The sequence below is a fragment of the Copadichromis virginalis genome, linkage group LG7, assembly GCF_057382275.1.
Source record: "Copadichromis virginalis isolate Kocher_CV1m ecotype Utaka linkage group LG7, C_Virginalis_male_GT1.1, whole genome shotgun sequence".
Taxonomy (NCBI): Eukaryota; Metazoa; Chordata; class Actinopteri; order Cichliformes; family Cichlidae; genus Copadichromis; species Copadichromis virginalis.
This window is the reverse complement of record NC_140624.1, coordinates 4,910,985-4,928,416: the sequence shown is the minus strand read 5'-3', so window position 1 is coordinate 4,928,416 and position 17,432 is coordinate 4,910,985. Positions and strand designations below refer to the sequence as shown.

The following is a 17,432-nucleotide window of genomic DNA, read 5'->3' as shown; positions in this document are numbered from 1 at the left end:
TTACACACACAGCTGCTAAAGACACGTTTCTCTGTTGATGGCACCTGACGTATTGAAATGTTGTTTAGTTGTCAATCATCCGTTTACTTTGAGGTGACTGGGGGAGTGAGAGAACCACATAGAGAACATAAATTAGAAAATGTGGAAATGCATGAAGTGGTTAATATAAACTATTACTACCCTTACAAAGCACCTTACACGAAAGGAGTCATGTTAGCAGACTGTGTGCAATCAGACATGCTAATCTCTAGAAACCCCACCCCTACCTTTTTAAGGTGCTCACACGCTTCGTTGACACGGCATGTTTTTTGTCCCTGTGCAAATACACGTACTAATACCAAATCTACACAGAATAATTGCATATGAGAGTGTGTACTGTGAAAACACAGGAGACTGCTCTTATTAGCTTAATGGCAGTAAGTAATGCAAACAGAGAAAATCATTTACAAAAGTCATTACTTTTCAAGCAGTGCAACATGACTGAAGAATGGATGGGAAAATCAAAAGTCTATTAATACCAGTGCTCAGACTTTTGCCACAAGACTGTTGACAGCATGATATTAAACTGTGACAGGCCCTTGGGTGTTTCTACTCTCATTTTTGCTGAAGAAGATATAGGACTCAAGCATTCCACAAGGCTTATAAGTAAATGGCCTGTATTTGTATAGCGCTTTACTAAGACCCCAAAGCACTTTTAACACAACCAGTCATTCGCACACTGGTGATGGCAGCTACATTGTAGCCACAGCCACCCTGGGACGCACTGACAGAAGCGAGGCTGCCGGACACTGCCGCTACCGGGCCCTCTGACCACCACCAGTAGGCAACAGGTGAAGTGTCTTGCCCAAGGACACAACGACCGAGACTGTCCAAGCCGGGGCTCGAACCGGCAACCTTCCGATTACAAGGCGAACTCCCAACTCTTGAGCCACGATCGTCCGTACAAGAATTATTTTGTCCTTTGTGCAATTAACTGTCCAACAAGATTTTTGTGCATTAGAAGTCAAACACTCATTGGCATCTGTGGAGAACATTTGAAAAGCAAGCTAACACAACACCCATTTGGGATCATTCGTTGTTCTTCTTCATGCGTAGCTTCTCCAATATACCTTGACATGGATACTTTCTGTTAATGCCTTTAAGGGGGGTTAATGCAAGTAGCTGCAATTTTCAAAACGTGTCCAGTGTGCAGCCCTTCTCAGGCCGATTCACTTCAAAGTCACACTATCATTCTCCGTGAAGAAACCCACACATATGCAGATTTAATTTCACTTTTAAAAGGTCAGTTTAAGAAAAAAAAAATCAAGCTCTTGGGGTTTGGCCCCTTTCCATTTCTGGCTGCGCAGCCAAGTGTATTAAGCTGCACAAATGAAGTGCCACAGTCAACCAAGCAGAAAAATAACTTGTGCTTGCCTCTGTTAGCTAGGGCGGGGTCGGTCCGGGTCAGCTTTGGACTCTCTAGTGCCTGGGGCGGCTTGGACCTGAAGACTGTTAATTACCACTGATGAGTTGAGCGTGAGTGACCTGATGATGATGGACTATATATCTTCCTCACAGAAAAGGGAATGATATGGGAATCAGTGCTTTGATGGGACATGTGGGGAAATGTGGCTGCACTGGTTAGAGGGGTGTAGCAGCAGATATGCATTTTGATGATGTATAAATAATTACTGAGGGAAGAAGAATTTTGCACTGATGAAGAGAAAGGGGAACCACTCCATAGCTCCCACAAGTGCTAGTTTCTGGTGCTGTATATTTTATTTCTCAAAAAACACATAGACCTTTAAATAACTTTAATGCACTCTTTGAACTACACAGTGCACTCCTGTTTGTGTCTTTAAAAGACTCCAGTATCCTTGTTTTGCTGTTTTAAACTTTTGAGTGAACCCCACCTCATAAACTAAGTTAAATGCTGCACTTGGCCATTTCAACAATGACTCCCTTTTTTGCATTTATATTCCTGGCACGCAATGGGTATGAATCTACAGGGTGAAGCTGGAACAGAGGAAAAGTGTGCATTTGCATGTGCGCATGCTACAGATGTGTATGTAGGCAGGGGTGTGTTTGTATGTGAGCATGGCGTGCACATTCCCGCTCCATGTCCATGTGTTTGGATTTGAAGCGGGTGCTCTCTGCCAGCTGTTTTTCCCCACCCTTTTTTTCCTTCTCACAGCAGAGCTAGTGTACCTGGGAGAGAGAGGATGAGAAAACTTGTGGGGGAGAACTTGATGGAGCAGACGGGAGACCCAGCCTACCAACTGCCTGCAGCTGACTGGAGTCAGTTGATGCAGGGGAGTCACCCAAAATACGATAGGCTCAATATTTGCTTTGGCCTGGTTTCCCTGTTTTGGTAAAATATGGACTGTTGGCATGAGCTGTGACAGTTTTAACCTGCAATAACAACTACTTAGGGAGCACATCCTTGGTTGAAACTTTACCTTTCCTGCTAAGGCCTCCATGTGATGCACAAAGTAGCAGCATAGTTTGTAGCTCTTTTGTGTTTAGTGTGCTTTTGAAAGATGGCCGATTTAGTGGGCGATATTGCAAATTGCTCAATTATAGTTTGGCCGATGTTCATCCATATGTATGAGTGCGCTTGTTCATGCACAAGACTTAACAAAAAGCCCACTGTTTTCCTGTCAGACTTTCCACATTTTCCATAATAACCAATACAGCTGAGGAAACCAGGGCTCTTCCCCTGAGGTTCTAATATTGCTGAAAATTGAATGATTACATGTCAGACACGAGTGCTCTCCCCATTATAAAATTGACAGGAATATTTGAAGCCTTGTGAGGGTCATCCCTCGATGGAGGGTCAGAGGGAAGTGTAGAAGCAGCAGGAAGCGGCACACAGCCCCAAGCTTCATCATTCTCTGCCAGGCATGGCCCACTTCCATGCTGTGTCTGTGCTACAAGCAGCCACTTTGCAGAGTCAGAGTGATAGATTACGCTAGGTGAGTTAAACAATTATGGAGTAATTTGGAACTCAGTGCCTCATAAATTGTTAGTCCCTGACCCTGAAACAAGTCTTGCAAGAGTAATGATTCAGTATTCTCAAAAGAAAGTCAGATTAGTCACTCAAGCTAATCTTTGATGCTAATAATGACAGCATTTGGGGCGTGTCAGGGACTCCTGTGCTGTTTTAATGGATTGCATTTATATAGCACCAAAATTCCACTATTCATTCACTCTCACATTCACACACACTGCAGTACGCAAGCTACAGTTGTAGCCACAGCTGCCCTGGGGCAGAAGCGAGGCTGCCATATCGCCTACTGGCCAGAGGGGCCATCACCAGGTGGTAGGTGAAGTGTCTCGCCCAACAACAACAACCGGGACTGTCCGAGCCGGGGCTCGAACCGGCAACCTTCCGGTTACAAGACAAACTGCCAGCTCTTTGAGCCACGATTGCCCGATTGCCATATCTGCTGTGTTGGAAGGTTTTAAAAGAAGGCTTGCAAAACCATAAACATTCAAACTTACACACTTGTGTCAAGAGATAAAGTTAAACACACACACACACACACACACACACACACCACTGTGACATTGCATTTTTATCCTCAGAAGAATAAGAGCAGAGTAAGAAGACCGTCGTAGTGTACACTGTGCAGGATGTTATCATGCAGGTGGCTGATAACTGACTCATCTGTCGACCGTAAATATAATAAACTGGCATAAGTCGGGTATGAGGGAACAGGACATGCCATAGACGTGTCTCTGTAGTGACGCACAAGATGGCAGGGGTCTAGCTTGTCTGCTGGGATGGCAGCAGTTATCAGATTATTTCCGCCAGTTTTCAGACATGAGACTCCTGGGAGGAGCAAGGGATAAAAATAGAGATAAATTTTGTGGCCAGCAGTTCCGTGGTGGTAATGATTGGACATCACACATAGAGTAACCTTTAGGTGTAAATTTGTGTCTTAACATTTAAGATGTCGACACAAACAACAACAAATAAACCTAACCAATCACTGGATTCAGATGACCAAGTGGTCTGTGTTGGAAGCACAAAACAAACTGTGCTCCACAGGAGAAGTAGAGGAAGCATAACGCAGGTGTTATTCTGTATTATTCACATTGTTAATAAAACCCAGAAAAGGCCAAAACTGACAACATATTATTCAGCCTCACAATATGTTCTGACTTCACCAGACTGTGGCCCTCAGCTTCAAGCTTATTTGTTTCAACAGTGGCCTGTAAAATATACCTTCAAAAACCTCTGCAATGGCAGCACCCCTGCCTCACAACAAGTAAGAAATATGAAATTTCTATGATTAAAAAATATGACAATTGCACAGAGAATGTTATATGGTATTCTCTGCACTTTGAGAGCCAAGGATTGTGTGAAAATAATATTTGTAGACGTTGAAGGGGACACCCCAGTAGTGTTATCTTCCTTGCTGATCTACAGGGTACAGGGTGCATTACAGGTGGAAAAACTAAGTGGGTGCCTACACACCCAAACTAGAATTACTCATTATGAAGTGACGTCATGTGTTCCACATGTTATCAAACGAGAGGACTGTACTGCAAAGCAAGATTTCATCTTACCCAGTTAACTTCAGGGTTCACCCTGTGACTTCAGTAGTACTAATGCTGTCTTACCTGGATTTATTGGCACGGTAACTTGCTGCGAATCTAACTGTGGAGCAGGTTATCTATTAGAGATCAACAGGCATGAAATCACTGCCTATTGACCAATCAGTTTTCTGGAACTGAGCGCTACATTTGAATTCTGTTTTTTGAACCATTAAAGAGCACAAAGGCTGAAGCTGAAATAAGTCTTTTAACCAGCAGGGAATTGATGAAGTGGCTCTAGTTGTATAAACAACTCACTTTATAGATGATCAACAATCCTGCTGTCGTATGATGCTGCTTTTTTCATAAACTCACATCATCTCTGCTGAGGGTGGGCTAGTTACAATCACAGGAAACCCTGTGATAGTGTAATGAGGAGTCAAACAATAAAAGTACTGTAACTTTGTAGAAAGCCCCCCAAAAACATTTCAAAGGAAAATGACCCAAATGAAAGACACTCAAAGGTAAAGCTAAAAATGCAAAATCCAAATCTGTATTTTGAGAGGTCAAAAACATGAAGCTACCAGCGAGGAACATGATTCCAAAAAAGGAACAGGCCGTGGAACAATCCAAAAGAGCTAACACAAAGAGATCAACAGTAATGCTAGAAAGTCCAAAAGAAAACACCGGGAATGCAGAGGGCAGTACAAGACTTGGGGAAATAACTGAGCATAACAATCTGCCACAGTGGGATTGGGAAGAGGAAACAGGTGGAGAACACAGGTGATGCAGGCAAAACAAACAACGATAGAAGATTACTAAAGGAAATGAAACTGACAAATGGACAAACCAAAAATTACAAAATAGGAAAAGAAATATTTTAAAGTAAAACATGACAACAATGCAAAAACATATCACAAACATATAGTTTAAAATGAGGCTTAATATTTTCCTTTTAACCACTGTGAACTGTAGTTGTCATCAAGTGTTACTCAGGCAGGTGTAAAAGTGTAGGGGGAATGTTTTCACATTTGAAATGTTCAAGTTCTGTTTTATAGCAGCTGAACCTCTGTGTTGAGTCAAAATAAACTGCTCATTTTCAGCGGGATGATTGTTGACTCTGGTCTCTTCATGGAATTTGTTAACAGTAAAAATATTACCACAGCTGCCCCGTGTCTCCGTGATGACATTTCAAATATAATTTCTCCTATACATCATCCACTGATGTATACAGCGTCCCTGTGGATTACAAATCCCGATGTCATCATTCGTCACTTGTCCTTACATCCATCGCCGTGTCTAATGGAAGAACTCAACTCTGTTTGCAGATATGAATCTACACTTAATCCCAGTAACATGCAACAAACATGGCATTTCCAATAAGGAGGCAGAGAGCATGATTCAACGTATTCTAGGCAATACTATCCTGACCAGTAATCTAAATATGTGCCAAGCACTTCCTGGGAAACCTTCATCTCATAGGTACACGCACATAACAGACACATGCAGTCAGACTGAGACACACACATGTGATGCAGACACTCATGGACAGAAATAAACATTGAACTGTGCATATATTGCACACAGGCAGTGACTGCACCTTTGCTGCCTGAAGCACTTACTGTCTTATCTACTTTGGGCTTTGCTTCACATTTATGGAATTTTAATGTCCAAGAGCCTTTTTCACTTAAAAGCTCCAAATGTTTACAAGCAGCTCCATATGATGTCATCCCATTTAAAAATGACCCAAAGGGAAAAATCCCCTCGCAGCAAATCTCATTTTATGACATTAGTCATATCATTTAATTACTCCAGTGCCCTCGGTGCTAAATGAGCAATTACTTTAGAACACTGTTGCATTTAGCATGACTGCTTCATGTATTTGTTGAAAATTCAGAGTCTTCTCTTTTTTTTCTGCATAATTCATATGTGCTCTCTTTTTTTATTTTGACTGCGTGCAGGAGATTTCATTTTTTCCCCCTTAAATTCCTACCTACATCAGATTATGTGAGGTAACGGCAAGAAGGAAAATACCATTGCACTTATTTTTAGGACTCTCCCAAATGCTTGTAGAGAAGCAGTGCAGGACGAGCGGAGAGATTACGGCTCAGTGACTTCAGATTTTTCCCTGCTGCTGATTGCCAGTGTTGTCTGGAAAGCATCCTGCGGGAAGCGTGCAACTCACGGATATTACACACAGACTTATTACCCTTGACAGAAGAAATGAGATGAAAAGAGAGAAATAATAGTGAAAGCAGCACTACCTCAGGGTGGAATAACACACAGCCAGCAGGCAGTGCTGGTTTCTCTTTGATTGGAGAAGATTGCATAATTCTAGTTGTGCCCTTGTTGTGTGTCGGTCACCCGTCACAAGTCCTCTGTGTGTGTGTGTGTGTGTGTGTGTGTGTGTGTGTGTGTGTGTGTGTGTGTGTGTGTGTGTGTGTGTGTGCGTGTGCGTGTGACTTTGGGTGTAGGGTTTGTGATTTTTTTGTTTACTTCTATGGTATGTTACTCTCTGTTTCCTTTTTTAGCTCTTAGTTCCTGTGTGTTGCTATTTGCAGCAATTTCGCAGGCACTATCTTGAGAAAGCCGGCATTTATTCCTTAAAAACTGCAGATTCTGGGACTCTCCTCAGCTCTTTCTGGGACAGTGGCGCGGCTGCCCCTCTGTTGGTCTCCCTTGGTCTCTTGTGTTCTGGGGGCCTCTGGATGTCTGGAGTTTTGATCTCCTCCATACCTGCTTCATGCCCTGGAGGACGGGGCTGTGGCCCCCCCACACCCTCTAGCTGATCATTACATGAAGGAACCTTTTAATACAAGCGCGTCCATGCTCACAGGTGTACACACGGGTGCTCACACACACAAACTACACCCTTATTGGCTCCTACCTCAAAGCACACTGTGCGCTGTTGATATTACGTGCTGCACAATAATGTTTAATATTTAGTATTTACTGTTATATTCCCATATATCATCGTGATGTTGTTTATTGTATTGCTCTCGTTTTCTTCTGCTTGTTTTCTTTTTTCTTTCTCAACAGGTGATCCAGGTGATTGATAGATGTATTTTTTTTGTCTACTTATTTAGTTGGTTTTTGTTTTTTTGCCCTTTATCCCCGTCCCTCCTCTCCGCTGTTTTTTCCCCCTCTTCCTTTCTCCCTTTTCTTTTCCTCATTCAAGTCTGTCCCGTATCTAGCAAGTGAAAATAAAAAAATAAATAATTCTGATGGCAAAAGAACCAAAAGGGACAGGCAAAAAATAAAATAAAATAAAATAACTACAGATTTATTATCCATAGTTCATTCAGCTTTTGTTATGCTGCTCAATTAAGTTTACTGTTTACAAGACGTGAGATTTCTACAATTTTGATGTCTAAATTGTAAAAACAAAAAGCAAAAAGAAGATACTTACTACCAGATACTACTAATAAAGGAGAGTCTTACAAAAGCTAGCCCAGTTAATGGCTGAATAGTCAGTATAAGAGCTTAACGAGCTGTAGTAAATAAATGTGGAAAATATTAGTGAGAAATTTGAAATTCAGATTATCTGTGTTTAAGTGAATTTATATTAAAAATTTGATGTCCATGTTTTTCCAGTATTTCTTTTAATGGCACCCAACATGAGAGATAGATTTGAATTAATGTGCATTAATGTGCAATTTCTTCATTAAATGATATGTAATTATAGTGGAAAATGCACTACAGCTGAGAAAAACACTTCATATTTATAGCTATAAACTTAAAAGATATTGCATTTACAATTAAAAGTTTTAGCGAATGGTTGCCCATTTGTACTTTTAAAAGACCTGGTTTCATTTTGACCACTTGCAAACTTAAGTTCACTATTCTGTCTCCATTAGAATCAATTTTTGGGGTCTATTTTTCTGTCCGTTAGCTCCAGAGGAAAATATCTAGGCCTTTACCTTCAAAAATCTCCCTTTTTTCTCATTTTCTTTTAGAGATTTACAGAAAGCATCCAACAAGTTTATCAGAGTGTACCTGCAGCAGCCTAGGCTAGAGGTTTTCAGGTTGGCCTGTAGGCCAAATGTTCCTTTATTGTGAATGCAATATGGTAAATGGCCTGCATTTGTATAGCGCTTTACTTAGTCCCTAAGGACCCCAAAGCTGCATTCTACATTCAGTCAGTCACCCATTCATTCACACACTGGTGATGAAGCTACATTGTAGCCACAGCTGCCCTGGGGCGCACTGACAGAGGCGAGGCTGCCGGACACTGGCGCCACCGGGCCCTCTGACCACCACCAGTAGGCAACGGGTGAAGTGTCTTGCTCAAGGACACAACGACCGAGACTGTCAGAGCTGGGTCTCGAACCGGCAACCTTCCGATTTCAAGGCGAACTCCCAACTCTTGAGCCACGATCGCCCCGAGTTGTTCCCTTGAACAACTTGAGAACATTTCTTCAAAACTGATTAAAATTTGATTTGATTTAACTTAAGTGACTTAAAGATTCATTTGCTAATTGTGAGCAATTGCCATAATCTTGGAAGAGAAGGAGTGATGATAGATATCACCATTCATTTAAGGGAAGCATGCAAACGTGTGGTGGTTATTCATTGGGAATGAAAACAGTTGTGGGGAGTGAATGAACCATTAAAACTGTGACATGTAAAACCAAAACAATTAGCAACAAAGATTCTCAAAAGGGTAAAATATATATAGAGTGCAGAGTAGATTAAGACCAATTTAAGTGCTTCCCTCAGACACTAGTCTACATATTAAAGGCAGAATGCACTGAATTGATTGTAATCTGTCTATTTGCTTCCTGATTTGTCAGTGTGTAATGGACTTGCTTCAAACAAGGTCAATGATGAGGTGTGACCTCAATCAAAAGAATCTAATCGAAGACAAGAGCGAATCGCGCTAACACCTGAAGCAGAAACACTGTAAAGGGCAAGGTGAAAAAAATGGTTGCCACGTTGTCGAAGCTTCAGAAAGCACGAGCTAATTGTGTCCCTGAAGGTGTGAGACAGTGACTCTATCAGCTTGTAGTGGCATCATTGTTGTATTTCTAACACACCCATGACCTCTGTGTGGAGGAGGGGTGTCAATAAAGGATCAATGTAATACTGTATTCATTTTTAGATTCATTATATGAAACAGGCGCAGGATTTGTTTTCAGTGGGCTCTCTCCTTTGATCATGTGCAAACAAAAACAAACCTAAACCCACAGTTGGGACGTGTTTCCTTCGGCGGTTTACTCATACTTGTATAAGAACACATCAGGAGGCTTGTGTGCTTCCTTCGGAACAACACATCACGTAAACTCGGGAGCCTTTTCCATTCTGCATTCTGGATCATCAGCAGACTGTATCTTGAACGTGACTACAGAAGAGGAAATATTCAGTTTGGGTTTAGCTGAACACATTGTTCTACCAGCAGATCACATCCCCATGAAGTGTCTGGGATTAAGACTTTTTAATTACTGATAATTATGTGTGTGTGTCTGCTTTTGTGTGCACGCTCTTCAGCGTTGCATACAGCGTGACTTGTTATTAACTTGTTTGCAGCTCCTGTAAATGAGCATTTGTGTGAATGTATGTGTGTGTGCGTGGTTCCCTCTGCCAGTTTCCTAATTTTACCAGACATTTTGAAGGGTACATTTACTTTTTCACAGAACTCCTTCACACCCGTGTGGTGAGCACAGGTCTAAAAAATTGAAAGCTTGTGGCTACCTCAGACCATACTGTGGTTACCTGAGAACCCAAGCCAAAACCATACCTCTGGAGATTTACAGTCTACCCATGCATACCTGGTCTGTAATAAAAAAAAAATACTAGCTTTATATTTACGCCCCTTTTCTTTCTGCAGTTCAATTACTCTTGATGGCAGCCTTCAGGAGTAAGAAAGGAATTTTAACACATTTCACCGCTCTGTTTTCTGCTTTCTGTCGTGCTATGTCTCCCTCTATGATCACTTGCTCAGTATACATATGGTGGCCATCTGGCCTGGCAGAACAGTCATGGAGCCTAGCGTGGGGCAGCACTACTGTGATCCATGTACAGTAACAACATTATTAACCCTTTACAGCCAAAAAGAGTGTTTATGTCAGGCCTGTATGATTTTTTTGACTGTCTGCCCTTCTGCTTTCTTTTTCTCACTCTGCTATTTAAATAATAGGTCAGATCATCTTGTACATTTGCATTGCTTAAAGCGCTTTTTTTCTAAAACAAAGCCCCACTCTGCTTTCTCTGTACCTTATCTGCATGTAAAAAACTGAAGCCAGCGTTCCTGCAGAGCTAAAATATGTTTAGAGAAGTGCACTTCCCTGTGCGTCCCTCCAAAATAGATTTTAAATGCAGGGTAGGAGCCACATCGAGGTCAGCATTCCTGCCCCACTGCTCTAGTCAACCCTGAGAAGAGTCAGCAGATCCATACTACTACTACTACCACTGCTACTACCACTACTACTACTCCTTCCACTACTGCTAATCAAATCAACAAACATTGCAGTTTTTTTAAATTCATATACAGACTCACAGTTTAGGTAACATTTAGTGATATTTTGGGGAAATCCTTCTAGCTGAAACGTTAAGAAAAGAAGACTAAAGTTTCATGCTTGTACATTTCTGTGAATTTAAAGGATTTGTGGTTTGAGCGCATCCAAGTTGTCACTGGGTGAGAAGTGCAGGTTGCCAGTCCATTTCACTGGGAAGATTAAAATGTGTTTATTATTGTATAAAGATTTATTTTAACCCAGACTATGAAAAAATATGAATTCACCAGGCAGGAGTGCAATAGTACACATCTATCCAAAAGTTAGTCTTGTAAAATCTAAAAAAAACCCCCACAAAAAAACTGTGAATTAAGAGTTTGTAACACATGTCAATATATTTTAGTGGCAAACATGAAATACATTGGACCGTGCAGTGGGTCTGTGCAGCTGTCTATCACTGAATATGACTAAGGTGCATTCTGTGACATCTTAATGGGAACTCCTGCACGCGTTACTTCTTCTTCGTTGACACTGTCTTGCCTGGAGGATCATCCAGCCTCATCTCTTCAGCAACACTGAATAGCTGCCATATGGCAAACGCAACCGGCCCACTTAAAGAGAGGCAGGTGCCCGATAGGATATCTCAGTATTATATAACCTAGCGTGGTTGCCAACTATTATTTCTTTATGATTATGCACAATAATAAACTTAAAACATTATGTGAGGTAATTGAAAAACCTGAGAGCATTTCCCAAGAGATTAAAGTGTAAAGACAGAGTGACATCTGGAGGAAGATACTCACGCAAACATAGACACAGAGAGAGCAGCCGCAGTGGCTGCCTGGCATGTAAGAGCTCCATCAGTGCCTGCCTGAGGTTAGACAGTGCCTTGCATTAGGAGGCAAAGAGCCAGTGAGTCACCTTGCCTCAGTCTATACTCAGAGCAACCACCATCACTGTCAGCTGGTTCTGCTATTTCCCTGAACGAGATTAAGGAGCATGACAGTTGAAAGATCAAATGTAATGTATGTTTGTTAGATTTTTTTTTTTACTTCTATGTTTATACACAAGTTAAAAAAGCCAGAATGATGGATCTCATTGCTTATTTACTTTTACAAACTAGTTGGCAACTTATCACGGAGACAAAGTCTGACAAACACTTGTTCTGCTGTGATGAATGTACTGTAAACAATACAGTCAGAGCAGCCATGATAATACCATTTCAGAGTTTTCTGCGTGACATTCACTAAAATTTTGTTTCTTTTGTTGGTGAATATCTAACAATAGATATGTGTGATAAAGCAGTAATACTGCAAGCAGTCCAGGGTGTACCGCACCTCTTGACCAACGACAGCTGGAATAGGCTCTGCCCTTGCTGCAACACTGAATTACAAATATGTTTAAGAAGACGGATGGATGGATGGATGGATGGATGGAAAGAATAATAGGAAGTTATGCCATAAAGGGTTATTTACGACCTGAGAAGATTTATTTATTTAGAAGTAAATGAAAGACTGTCAATGGACCAAAGCCTACTGCATCCATAAACACATATTTTTCCATCACTGTGCTATGGGGATGATATGGTGACCACTTTGGTATAATAAACAGGTTGCTGTAATATTTTGTACAAATATTGTACAGTTCCTGTTATTTTTGCTGGCTTGATGATAAATTGGCTGCATCACTTGCGGTTTATTTCAGAACTTTTGTATAACTTTACTGTGAAGACTAATTTACAGCCATCCAAAGTTGTGAATTTCAAGAAGAAAATGTAGTTGTGATATTTCTGTAATACCAGATTTATTTATTACTACAAACTATTTTTGGTGTAGTAAACCTAATACTGATGGTAAGTAGGTGTTAAGTAACTTGCCTTTAAAAAGCTGTATTCTTTTTTTAGAGAAAAAAGATATATAAATAATATGTTATGTATGTTTATCATTATCATAACTTTTTTGACAAAAAGTATCAAATTGAATTCTTTAGCCTTTTCTATTCATCTTCACAAGATGAACAAATAAATAAATAAAATTAATAATGAAAGATTTACTGGTTTAAAATGAATTAGGCTTTTTTGAAATCATTTTATTATAATTGTTGTATGTGTAGTGCATTATTGTGCTAGATCACAACTGGATGCCTTTAGTCTGGGCACATCAAAGGAAGTAGGTCATGAGTCCTGTAGGCACACTGAATGGGCTATTTACTCTGATGTATAATTGTTTGAAAGGAAAGTAAGAGGCTGGAAGGTGCCAGGGTATCCCTCCTGCTGGTTTAAATGGTTTAAGATGGATTTCCAGCAGTTTGCACAACCGCATGTCAAAGAAGGCACATTGTGAGCAATAAAAGCAATAACAAAGGTGTTTTAAAGAAATCCCTGTAGACAGGTTCCTTATGCAGAAACAGAAAGTAAGTTTCTTTTCTTTATACTCTGTCTTGCTGGTTCATGTTGGACTCTGACTGACAATGGAAGCGAGTAAGACCACCTGACACTGGTGCAGCAGATGATGACATCTTGTCCCTCAGGCTGACAGTAGCTCTCTGGTTTTACAAAGATATAGATTAGATAGTGCCAAGACTGCTGCTCTCTAGGTTTACAGGATAAGCAACTGTGACTTATTGACTGTTTTTGCACCAGGATTTTTTATTCCTTGTATAATGCACAGTGAACCACAATCATAAATAATGTATGATTACAGGTATTACCTCAGATGAGAGCTGAAACATCTTGAAAAAACTTAAGGAAGTTCAGTCGCTTTTTTTCCAAGCTCCTTAGCTCACCATGACCTAAATGACCGAGAACCTACAGACACTACGATTACAAGTATCATTTTATAAACCAGCACATTTAAAGAACTTCTTTGAGTTGATTATTAAGGCTGTTTGGGTTTTTTTTTTTTATCTCTAGGTGTTAGTAGTAGTGCTACACTTGATCTTTCTATTTGCAAATGTAAGTGAACATGCGCTCATATGTTAGAAAACATTTTTCAAAAAGTAATATTCCATGAACAGTGCATTAATTTGATGATCATTTAGATTGTCCAGTCAGTGTGTAAAAAAAACTATTACAAAAACTATTTATGTCGGCCTTTTGCATGCATTTTTTCCTGCCTTGTGAAAGTAAAAAGAATCACTTCATAAGTAGCTGCCTGCTTCCTGCACAACAGAATAATGAGTGCCACATGTACATGTGCATTTAACTTGGAAGAATATTCTAATAGACATTAAAACCAAAGCTAATTTTCCATCAGTGATTAGAGGGCTAAGCAGAGAGTCGCAGCCTTTAGTCATTTCATAAGTTGACACCCTGCGAACATTGAGAAGGCTGCAGCACAAAGCTGCAGAGGAATCAGAAACTGTCAGCAGAGCGAAATGGAGAATCTGCCTCATCACTCACAGAACGAGGAAGAGCTGTGAATAATGAAACCACATTTTAAATATTACACGTTATTACCTTTGGGAGAAGTGTCTGACAGGTGTAGCTAGGAGGCAGAAATACTACATTGTATTGCTTCCATTGTTTTCACAATCAAACTCTCACTCTGGATATAAATAATTATGCGCGCAGTTTCTAATATCCTGAACCTTTGTGTTCTTTCCATTTATATGATAGGAGGAAAATGAGATATTAATGACATTTTAGAATGAATCTACCAGTTTTAATCCTTCAAGAATATGAGAAAACAACGCAGCATATTTATTGTATTTAGCAGGGACATTTCTCCAGAAACAAATAGTACTGGATATACAATTGCTAAAAAGCAGTTTTTGCACAGGGGGACTCCAAGCACAGATGACAAAGATAGAAGATACCACTGGGGAAAAAAATCAAACCTGGAAACATTAAAAATGCAGCCACAATAAAAACACAAAAACTGTGTCCGATACATAGTTTAAATGATCCCTTTTTAGAGCGTGCACGCCTGCCTGTGCTATAGCATGAGTCCCACATGTACATGTGATATTCATCTGTTTTTCTCTCGCTCTCAGGTGTGCTCAGCCTACCCGAGGGTCTAACTCTTCAAAGGGACCAGCAGCAGCAACGAGCTGGGAAGAGTGGAGAGGGAAACACCTACAGTCAGTCCGAACTGCGCTCCATTGAACAGTGCTTACTGGCCACGAGAGTGGGCAGCATCTCTGAACTGAGTGAGTCGTATATGTATGTGTGAGTGCATGCATGTGGAAAAGTGGAGGTGCAGAGGTGAGAAAACTATTATGTACCCCTCCCCTCCAGAGCCACTATGCATTTGAGCAAGGCATTTGGTTATTCGGCTCTTTCTTTGGAGCCGTTTGTGTCCCATAAAAATATTACAGGGCTTGTGATGCTTATTCAACATGCTTTTCTGTTTCTGTGCACAGAGCCATAGAAAGTTGTTTCCCAGCTTCGGTTTTGACAGTTGACTGAGATGTTTTTTAAAAATGAAAAAAAAAAACCCTCAAGTAAAAAAGTTCAGTCTCCACCAACGTCTGTGGGATAAATTTGCAAGTGAGGTCTTATCATCCGACTTTCCCAACAGTGAACATTTTTCACAGCAGACATTTTGACTTGTTACAGCATAAACCTTACTGATGACTCTGTTCTACACAAATGTCCCAGTAAGCCATGCAAATGTGACCGTGAGACAGCATACCCAAAACTCTTACTGCTTGAATTCAGCTGTTATTATTAAAATTATGTTGGAGCGAAGCAGGACAGCTGCATTTCAATATCTTGTCAAAAGACTTTGCAGAACAGTACGGCATTTATAGCATCACATTCGTGTTCACAAGTCACAACTGCAGCTGTGATATTTATAAGTCTGCACTTTATATGTTAGCACAGTTTTGGATACCTGCTTCATATAACACGACAAGACATTGCTTGAGATGAGTACTTTAGTTCTTTTTAGAGGCCTGAACTTTAAAAATACAGTGTGTGCATCAGTCTTTAATCACTGAGGTTTGAAAGCCTGCAGAAATCTTGCAGGCGATTTTCAAAACGATTCCAAAACACAAGGGGAGAAAAAGGAAATTCTCTTATCACTTACAGGTATTGTAGAAAAATCTCCATCCTTGAGGTGATGGACATGTCAAAATTCAAGTTTTATCTTTGTGATTCCTGCTGCTTTTACTTATGACATTTTATCTAGCAACAACTTAAGGATGGAGATTCCTTCCTACAGCAGAAGTTCCCACTTCAACCCCTAAGATCCCATGGTGATCCACCGCCCCTTTGCACACTGAGGAAAGTTGCTGTTAAAGTTTCAACTTTGACTCTCCCATAGTTTTGCTGACAATAAAAATGGTGCTGGGCTCTAATGGGTTAATCATGACATGATCAAATTTATGTCATAACATCAAAACTCAAATCTGTGTAGCCAACTTTAAAAAAAAAAATCAAAAGTCATGAAGGGAATTTAAAATCAAACAAACAAAAAAATTGGCAGGCCCAAGACGTGATATTTATATTAGTAGACGTTTAACCATATTATCCTTCTTTGATTCAATTATCATGTGTAGATCCAACATGCCTTTGCTTCATACAAACAGTACTGTGCAAAAGGCTTAAGCTGGTCCTCATTTCTTTATATTTTGCTTACAAGGAGCCAGGCTTTACTGTAATTTTTTAAAGCAGTCTTGAGCAATAGTTCTCCAGGATCAAAATTTTTTTTCTTTGGAGAAAATGAATTGTATCTTTAGGCACTTTTTACTTGCTGTCTGTTGCAAAAAAAACCCCCCTCAAACATCATATGCCAATGGTAACACAGGTTTAAAACAGTACTTTTGCACAAAGAGCTATTAGCCAAAACTATAAGCCAAACAGAAGTGTCAGGCCTAAAAACAGATGAACGGTATCTGAAAGGCATGCCATTGACAAAAAAATAAGAAATCCAGCAAAGACCTGACTCTGTACCTGCAGGATGCATCTGATCATTTCAGTTGATTCTTCTACTGTTCACTGAAGCCTCATCAGAAATGGTCTGAGTAGAAGGGTAGCTGCCAGGAAGCCATTCTTAAGGAAGGGAAACAGGGAGGAAAGGCTGAGGTATGCCAAACTGGACTGAAAATAGGTGGTAACAGGTCTAATTAAGTGATGAATCCAAATTTGCCATTTTTGGTTTAAAGCATTGTTGGTATGGAAGGTGTCAGGAGAGAGGTACAACAGTGAGTGTCTACAGCCATCTGTAAAACACGGTGTTTCTGTCATGGTTTAGGTTGCATTGCAACCAGTAAAGTTTTCAATCTTGTCTAAACTGATGCATTTAAAAAATACCATAAGATTTTGATCCACCATGCAATACTATACGGAAAGCATCTGATTGGCAGCAACCTTATTTCTCAGCATGGCAATGATCCCAGACATAGTACCAATGCATTAAAAACATGCCTGGATAGAAAAACACACTGTAACACTAGTGAAGCAGCGTGGGATCATCTTGAGAATGGAACAAAAAGTAGCCAACGTTCTATGAAGAG

General features: G+C 40.3%; 1 protein-coding gene across 2 annotated transcripts in view; it reads left to right on the top strand.

The window, feature by feature from the left end:
- Positions 1–17,432, top strand: part of abtb3b (ankyrin repeat and BTB domain containing 3b) — a 76,277-nt gene that overhangs the window by 35,577 nt on the left and 23,268 nt on the right. For both annotated transcript variants that reach the window (XM_085461287.1, XM_085461285.1), the window contains exon 2: positions 14,967–15,122. In XM_085461287.1, the coding sequence (XP_085317413.1) occupies positions 14,967–15,122 (156 nt within the window). The remainder of the gene's footprint in view (positions 1–14,966; positions 15,123–17,432) is intronic.